General features: G+C 27.4%; 1 protein-coding gene across 1 annotated transcript; it reads left to right on the plus strand.

Moving 5' to 3' along the window:
• The first annotated feature begins 517 nt into the window (after positions 1–517).
• Positions 518–7,143, plus strand: LOC119689471 (translocating chain-associated membrane protein 1-like 1). The gene is made up of 5 exons (XM_038104305.1): positions 518–1,168; positions 3,752–3,831; positions 3,923–4,031; positions 6,154–6,485; positions 6,548–7,143. The coding sequence occupies exons 1-5, from the start codon at positions 1,031–1,033 to the stop codon at positions 6,987–6,989; spliced, it is 1,101 nt and encodes a 366-aa protein (XP_037960233.1). The 5' UTR covers positions 518–1,030; the 3' UTR covers positions 6,990–7,143.
• The last annotated feature ends 2,707 nt before the right edge of the window (positions 7,144–9,850 follow it).

Consider the following 9,850-nt stretch of genomic DNA (forward strand, 5'->3'; position numbering starts at 1 on the left):
GAACCATATTGCCAAACGTCAAAAAGTTTAAAAAGAAAGAAATTTTAGTGCGTATGTTCGGACGGACAGACGGTTTTAATTAAACATACATTCATATCAGTATATATTGTTAATTAAATAAAACTATTAAAATTTCTCCATCAAATTTATTTCATTATAATTGCAAATAGGTTCTTAATCTGTCATTTAAATATTTATTATAATTTATATTATGTACACATATATGCTAGTCTGTATTTATATTATATAAATTAATATTCCTTGAGTTCAAATTTTAATTATAAATTTTCCAATTAAATATATATTTTGTCGGAAATGTTTTATTTCTCTATATATATTATTATACATTTTATTGAATGTAATAACTGAAATATTATTGTGCGTAATTATTGCATATTTTAGAAATTAATTTAAGTAAATAATTCATATTGAAGAATTGGCAACTCTAGTTTTATAAGTAGTTGGCATTTCTTTTTTAATGTACGAAAACAATTTTTTGACATTTCCAACTTGTTGCAATTAAGTTGCTAGTGCCGCGTTAAAAGTTGGTTGAATTTTAATTAAAGTGTAAATTTATGTATTGAATACAGTAAATAAATGATTTATTAAGAGTAAAAAAGAGCTGTTAAAAAAAAAATGTTCCATGTACGGTTTGAAAAACAATAAAGAATTCAATTATTGTTTTGTATACAAAATTAACAACACGTCACAGATATTCCAAATTGTAGCCGCAAGCAACAACAATAAACATAAACAAGTCACAAGAGAGGGAAACAAAAAAGAAATAGTACTGCGTGGCATTTTTGTATAGTTGTTGTTGTAGTTGCTGTTGTTATCAGATTGTGTTGGCATTTTGAAAAAAGTCAATCGTTCACAATCGTCAGTCAGAAATAAGCAAGTGAACGAGTGAGTGGTGTTGCTGGGCAACAAACGACGAGCGGCGCAACTTAAGTGAAATTTTTTAAGCGTTTTCATTTGGCAGATATTATTTGAGCTCACATTTCTTTAAACACACATACCAAGTGCAATAATGGCCATTAAACCTGGTTTGGGTCGCAAGACTGGCAGCAAGAATCCACCAATCTTAAGTCATGAGTTTGTAATACAGAATCATGCCGACATTATTTCATGCATAACTATGATTTTTGTGGTTGGCCTAATGGACGAGGTAAGTTTGAATTTTATCCTATTATTGTTGTTGTTGCTGTCGTTGCTGCTATTGTACTTGCAGAATTTTTTGCAGCGTACACATAAATTGCAATAACAAATTTGTATTTGCTTTTGTTGTTTTATGCAATCGTGAAGATAAACAAAAAAGAGTGTAACTGTCAAATTACAATTAGCATTGCCACCGTGCATTCAGTAGTAATTCATAAGAAATCTCCGTACTTGTTGCTGTTGTTGTTGTTGCTTCTTTAGTATGCTTGTGCTGTTCGTAGGTATGCAGCAGCGCAGTCGTCGTACGCGCATTTTTCTATTCGGCTCAACGAATAGTTCGTTGGTGCCACGTAAAAAGACGAAATCAAGCAATCGTGCTTGATGTGAATACAATTCGTTTGGATTTCTTGTTTGGTACGATTTTTTTTTCTCTTTTGCGTTGCGCTTGCAGCGCTGTCGACGTTTACGTTAACGTTTGTAGACGTGCGCTCATATTATTGTCGACGTTGCTGTATTTAAAAATGTGCATTTACATTTGTCGTATGGAATGAAGATTGTTGCAAGTTATGAATTCCTCAACTTTATAATTAGTAAAGAAATTGTATAAAATTATTTTTATTGTTTAATAGAAACAATTTTCTGAGATATATTAAAAGTGACACGCAGCGTCAGTGCAGCTGCGCTCTCAAGTCACTACAGCGATTTGCATTCAATGGACTTACTTTCACTTCTGGTTGAAAGCCTCGACAGTGCTGCTACCTTGGAATTTTGTTCCCAAAGATAATTGGCTGGCTGTATATCAAAAGAGCTTAGAACCGAAAACCAAGACCTTTTCCATATATAATTTAAATAACTCGTTTTTAGAGGAAATTATACACATTCTACTTAAAATATAAAATTATTTTGATTTTTTGTGTGCTAAATTTCCATATTCAAACGTGATTATCTTGCAGTTAAACTGCCCTTGATTTCTTTGAATATAATCGAGACGTGATCTAGTAAAGATTTTCTTAAAATCAGTAATTCATACGGATCTAGTATGAAATTCAAATATTCTTTGAAAAAGTAAGATTTATTTTGGCCAACTAATTACATTTTTAGAGAAATTATTACTTCATATAATAACACATCATCAGTGACTTTATTTTTTACTCGTTATGTTAACTCGTTGTTATTGTTGTGACCCATTCATGAGTCCTGAGAGCAGAAATATGACTAGATCACAATTGTGGCGGAAAAGCAAGGTAGAGAGGCTGATCTAATATGTATGAGATTAGCTTTAGCTAATCTTAAATCTTGTAATGAAAAGGGAAGAGAGGGTTGATATGTACTAGTCTGGGTCGTTGTGAAGATTTCTATTAACTAGAAATCAAATTTCCATAAAAAGCAACGACTAATCTGTTTCATAGAAATAGTAAGAGATAATTGATTAGTATTGACAAGTAATTTTAAGATGTGGAGTCGGCTCCTTCCTAAATTTATCAACGACAACAATAGCAGCACTTAGTTGAAGAAATTTCGTAGTTACTGATAGTAATTGTAATTACATGATAATAATTAAAATAATATAATATAAATTGTAATCACAAGTTACTCTAAATTGGAGGCACGTATGTGGTATTTCAAATGATCTTCTTCATCTCTATCGTAAAACTTAAGACCTATGTACTAAATAAATATTATTAGTTTTTTTATTAACAAGGAAATGTAATTTAATTCTTTAAAATTCCTCTTTTGTGACTAAGTAAAAATTGATGTACAAAGAGTAATCTTTAAAACGCAATTAAGTATGTTCAGAGTCTATGCATTATCGTAATATTTATTATTTACAACATTTAACTAAAAATAATTAATATTTGCAATAATACAGTAATATTTTTATAATGTATTTTAAAAATTAATATGTTCTTGTTAATGTTGTTGTAACTCTTCAATATCTCCTGAAGTAGTTCGTGCTGAAAGTGGTAAACGGTTTTTAATCCTCGTAGGGGGACCCAAAAATTGTTAAGGACTTGTTTATACAACAGCTTTCTTGACTGAATGCAATGACCTGAACTAAACATTATTAAACAACTTTAAACTGCACGTAAAATTCTAAAAGTGGCCGCATCTACATCGTAAAGCTGCTCGTCAATAACGACTACCAATTATCGTTTATCGCTCCAAAAATGTTAAATTCCAGTAGATCTTCACGGGCTACAACAACAACAATATTGACAACGGTTGTCCGCTCTACATACTAATTTTGAGACCCATTTCCTATTAAAAACTATTTTTTTTCGAAAAATTTTCTTTGAAATAATAATTTTATTAGACTTCCCTAAACAAATAAATCAGTTAAATTATACTAACACTAAACTCGCTATCTTCTTATCATTGTTGCTAGCTTCTAATAAAATATATATTCGCTTCACTTTTTATTGGCACTTGACTTCAAGTTGTTATCTCAAAGATTTTGCAAATTCGATAATTCAAACAAAAAAAATATATGTAAATAAAAAATTCAATGAAAATTGATAATCACTTGCAGCCTATATATATGTATAATTTAAATACTTTTTTATTTAATGAATTTTATTTTCTTTTTCTTTAGACCACTTCACCATTCGCTAGTGCCTTTATATCCCTTAATCATAATGTTACCGGTGAGATCCCTACTCGGGAAAATCCACTGTAAGTAATTAATTTTCTTTAATATTTCTTTACATGTATATATATATATAACATAGTATATGCGATACAACTATATATTTTTTCTTTTTAGTGGCAAACCCTTCACTTATATGGCTGGCATTAAGGACTATTGTACAGTATTCTTTTACACTTTAACTTGTATTATTATGCATGCAGTCCTGCAGGAATTTGTGTTGGATGTAAGTATCCTTAATATGAAAAACTGTGTAGAAAAAATGTATAAGGTCAAGATTAAATAAGTATAATTCTCCATGGGTGGGTAACTGTATAAAATAATTGCCTCATATTTGCTTTAAGTGCTTATATTTTTACTAATTACTAATTGATAAAATTATTTCTAATTATATTAAGTTTATATAAATATATATATGTAAGCCCAAGAGTATGTGTTACCATGTTACTGTTATGCGTTTCGCCAAATGAGTTCTTATTATACGAAATTTCCAATTTTATTGGAAATGCTATTGCTACTTGTGGGAGTCCCCCATTCTTATTTTTATTGAGTATTTATTGTACACATTTATTATACATATTTGAAAAGTATACTTGTACTTGTTTTATATTAGTAATTTTTTATTTTTTATTTTAATACAATTAATATCTATCATTAGTAAAAGTATAATGATGTTTTTAGAGCGAACTAAAAATGGCTATCAATCAGATATGAAATATATTTTTACATTGTTATTTATATCCGCCATCTTTGAACGGTTTTTAATTATTATTTTTGTTTAATTATTATTTAATTAATAATTGCATAATTTGATAGACTATTTTTAAAAGGCTCTAAATTATTTTGATTTGAACACGATATCATATTTGGAATGTTGTGTATTAAGATTAAATAGCTTTTTAATTATTATTGTTATTTAATTGTTATTTTTATTTAATTCTTATTAATTTATTATTTTTTATATTTTCTACTCTCAATATAACATACATTTTGTACTCACTTACTTTAACAGCTAATATTAGAATTTTGTTTTTAATTATGAGATCTAAATTTTTAATTTATTATTATAATAACTAAGTATTAACATTATTATACAAGTATTATATAAAATTATTTTTATTTTATTAATAGTATACATAATTATTTTTTTTTAAATATATTTAATATATTTAATTATATACATATATTTTCATTATACATTATTATTTACTTTATATATTATTATTTTCTTTATATATTATTATTTTTGTGTGTTATTATTACTATATATTATAGTAGTGTTATGTTTTGTTATTATATATGATATATATGTTATAGTATATTTCATTATTTTATGTTATGGTTGTATATTATTTTATATTATTATTAATATTATTACTATTATTATTTAACAATTATTTTTACTTAAATGTTATTAATTTAATATTCATCTCAATGTTTTGCTATTTAAATATTAATTGATGTTAATATTGAAATTATTATATATACTATACTTTTGTAAATTATAATATACCATTAGTATTCATTTATTGCCTCCTAAAGTAGCACAACTCCAATTCAATTTAACTACAACAAATCATTATTTCATTATTCCTTTGTGACATAATTAAAATTCAATTCATATATGTCATGTACAGATAGTCAATATAAATGACAATTCAAATAATCACAATCACTATCTATGTATATAAAAATTCTCACCTAGCACTTAGTTGTAAGTATAATCAAATTTACATTGAAAAAATAATATTTAGCTAGTATTTATAATCAATAGTTCAAGGATATACTTTATTAAATTGAAAAGTGAATTTATTTTTTGGAATTTATTTTTGCACTGTATACGTAGAAATAAATGGAATTTTTCATTTCATATAAAAGCTTTTTAATAGCTTAATGAGATACATTTTTATCTTTACGATAAAAATACATTTCTTGTTGTCACAGACAGACTAATGCTAATGTTATTAAAATAATGTGTAATTTATTTAATATAATTTCCAATCAATAATCTCATAAGCTCCTTTATATTGTAATTACAATTTCATTTATTATTTCAGTTTTATTTTTATTGCAACATAACGGTAAAACAATTTTATGTGCATTAAATGTGTATTTGAAATGTATCTAGATTTTTTTCTATGGACTGAAAATAAAGTCCTCACTTTTTAAAAATCATAAATTATCTTTATAATATTTGTTTAAATATATTTCTTTAAATTTTATTAAAAGAGGTTTCGCTTTATAATCAGTTTAAAACTCAACTGAATATATACTTATTTTAGTAGCAATTAATCAATAGTTGTGGAGTGTGTATTTTTGTTTATTGAAGTTTTATTTTTATATTACAGAAAATCTCCAAGAAGTTGCACTTGTCCAAATTCAAATTGGGAATGCTTAATGAATCAGGTCAACTAATCGCTTTCTATTTGCTGGCATTTTTCTGGGGCGCAAATGTTGTACTCAATGAGGGCTACTTCTTTAAATTGTCTTTGCTATGGGACGATTTTCCTAATCATTCCATGACGTTCCTTCACAAATTCTTTTTTGTTATCCTAATGGCATACTATCTCCACATGTTGCCTGAGTTATATTTCCAGAAAGTGAAGAAAGAAGATCAGCAACCAAAAATTATACATTCAATCAGTGGTTTCTCTGTTATCTGTTTAGCATATACACTCAAGTAAGTTTGAATCAAAATTTTACAATAATTTTTAAGATTTTTACATGCCAATTTCTTTACAGTTTCCAACGAGTTGCTTTGGTGTTGCTTACACTACACTACTTGGGTGAGATAGTGGCTCATGCTTTCCAACTCATTAGTGTCTTTGATCGCAATGAGAAATACACCAAATTCAGTATCATCAATAGCGCCGTTTTTGTCTTTGTACGTTTCGCCACATTGGTGCTTGGAGTTTTGACTTTATACTACGGCATTGCTAATACAGACTTTAAAGTACGTGCCTTCCTTGCTTTGGTTGGATTGATGGTGCTGCAGGGTTATCTCTTCTTCTCGTTCATCACTGAACAATTACGTATTAAGCGTGAATCGAAACGTGAAGCAAACAAATTGGCATCACAGGTTAAAAAGTCCAAAGCAGCAAAGGAAAAGGCTAAGCGTAAGAAGGAGAGTGATTTGCCTGAAGCTGACCAACCACCAAGACCAGTCAAACCAAAAGTCAAATAGATTTCTCGTTTTTTTTCACTTTTCAAGTACATGTACTTGTGTACATGGTTTAATTAAAGGCGTTCTTCCAGCGAATCATATTCGGTTTTTTGAAATAATTAATTTAATTATTATTTATTTGTTAGAAATCACAATAATTAAAAATGAAATAAACTCAAATGTAAAGTGCATATATAATATGCATTCATCTTAATTGCATTTAACTGAAAAAAACTACTTGTTGAAAATCAAAAGTTAAGTTTTAACAAATCGTACATTTCTGCTCAGCCCGATTCCAGCACTTGTGTCTATAATATTTGTATCGCACATGTGTATTTGTTATGTAATTCTAATTATTTTGTACGTTTTTTTTTTTTTTTGATACGTTGACAAATATTGTCTTTGTAGTATATAAAATATGTTAATTAAATAATGTAATTTAAAAATAGTCGTAAAATTTTTTAAACCGTTTTTTACAGTTTTAGAATATATATACATACATATATATATATATATATCTATATATATGTATAATTATTTTTTTTTATTTTTTTGTAAACTTATGCTGTATGTTTTCACAAGATTTCAGACTGAAACAAATTTTAATTAAAACAAACAATAAAAAAATATATTAAATATTTTTGTAAAAAAAACAGTAAAACATTTGTTTGCAATTAAAATGATGACAGTAGAAGCTTTTTTGTATCGACAATACCAACGACAGCAGTTGTCGGTTCTATGGAGGATAGACCATCATGCGCTGAGGCACTGAATCGTTGAGTCGTAGAGAAATTATATTTTAATGATGCAATGGTATTTTAGCTAATTACTTTTAGTTGAAATTCTCTAATTTATTTCTAATGCCAATGTGGCTAATTAATAACAAAAATATTTGCTTTTATTGCACATTTATTAGTGTCAATAGAGCGCGAATTATTTAGCTACCATCGTTACTCTGTGCCCATCCAACTGACATAAAATTTAAAATTATTTAATTGACTTACTTTGAAGAAATGCTTAATGATTTCATAAAAATGTATACTTCATCCAGACTCTCAGTTTAGACATCAGTTCATTTCAAAACTAATTGCTTACCTAAAAGATAAAAATTAAATTTAAAGATTATTGAAATGTTTTTATATTAAATTATTTTTATTATATTAAAAATATTAATTAATGTTTGTTCTTATTGTTTTGTCATAACTAATCTTATACTAATATTTTAATATAGTTGATATTTAAATGTTAATATAAGATCTTAATCTTTTTGTGCTGTTCTAAATGGAGGTCCCCGGATAGTGAAAGATACTTAAGGATGTAATTTAATTATAAGAATTATTAAATGTAGAACGACATAGGTGAAGATAAAGATATAGACATAGGTATAGATGTAGATATAGATATAGGTATATATTGGTGTTTAGATATTTAGATTTATAAATAGATATATTTTATTTGAAAAAAAATCATAGTCTTTAAGTTTTATTTTAACAATACATATATAAAATTAAATTGAAATTATTAATTAATAGACAATAAATGCTTTTGAATTTTTCTAACATATTTTATAAAAAGAAAATCAAACTATTAGATATCAAAACTAATATTATGCTAATCGTATCATCATGTCTAAAAAAATCTTGTTTTTCATTATATATGCTGAGAATAAAATTTCAATTGAAGTGATGAATGACAATTCGACTTCATAGACTTTCGGAACAAAGATCCGGTCATTAGTGAAATCGAATAGTTTCATGTATCAAGAGCGGACAATACTATGTCTGTTAACCAGTGCTAGTGTTGTTGTGGCTTTCTTAGGAGTGGTGAGCGGCACTTAATGTATGTATGAAATAAGCGTTTAGCTTCGAGAAGTAGATCTGACCACTCCAGAAACAAGAGAACCAATCGTCAACATTGATGACCAAAAACATTTGTTGCTTATTGCTCATATTAATGTTTTAGTATTACTAATAAATTTAATTAAATACGTTTCTGAAGGATTGCTGGAAACACAATTCGGACTACATTAAGTTCAGCATAACGGTGAGTTACATCACATACTGTAAGAAAATTGTGTCAAGTCAACACATCCATGTGGATGTGAGTTCGTTATAAATGATACTATAATAGAGTGCATAGAACTTCGAACTGTTCAAACAGAGACTAGGAAAAGAACTCTGACAACTGGAGTTTGACAATAATTAAGATACAGATGTGTCTATACGACGCGATATCTATCTTCCTTCATTGTAGAGCTTAAGAATAGATATTTCTTATGCGGCTAAAAATTATTGTTGACTACAAAAGAATTTCTTTTATCTTCACCGATTTTTTTGAAAAGAGTTTTATGTTGTTTTCGATTGGCAAATCTAGTATAACTTTTTAACCCAAAATTTGCTTTCAGTACCGTTTTCATTTCTGACTGTTTAATCTCTGGAAAAATGTATAACACTCGAGATTTATTTATAACACTGTCGATATTTTGCTATATTTATAAAATTACCATGAAATTAACAGCTCTTTTATGTTATTTGACAAATGAAATATATTTGGCATGTCGGGGTTACCTTAAACATGTTTACGTGGTCACAAAACTCAAGCAAAAAACGATAGTTAAAGAGCAAACCAAGACTTACCAATATATATTGCTGGATTACACATCTCTATATACACATGTTTTTAAGCTACGTGTACTCACATTATAGTTCTTGAATTTCTGGTACTTTAAAAGTAACTCAAGAAAACACCTCACCTATTCCCCTTCCACATTGCACTATAGTTATAGCTTTTGTTCTTTACCGGTAAACTGCATTATACAATAGAGTCTTTTCCGACTTTGCAATGTAAATATATTTAGGGCTTTAATATGTTCTTCTCTAATC

The sequence above is a fragment of the Teleopsis dalmanni genome, chromosome X (genome assembly GCF_002237135.1).
Source record: "Teleopsis dalmanni isolate 2A chromosome X, ASM223713v2, whole genome shotgun sequence".
Lineage (NCBI taxonomy): Eukaryota > Metazoa > Arthropoda > Insecta > Diptera > Diopsidae > Teleopsis > Teleopsis dalmanni.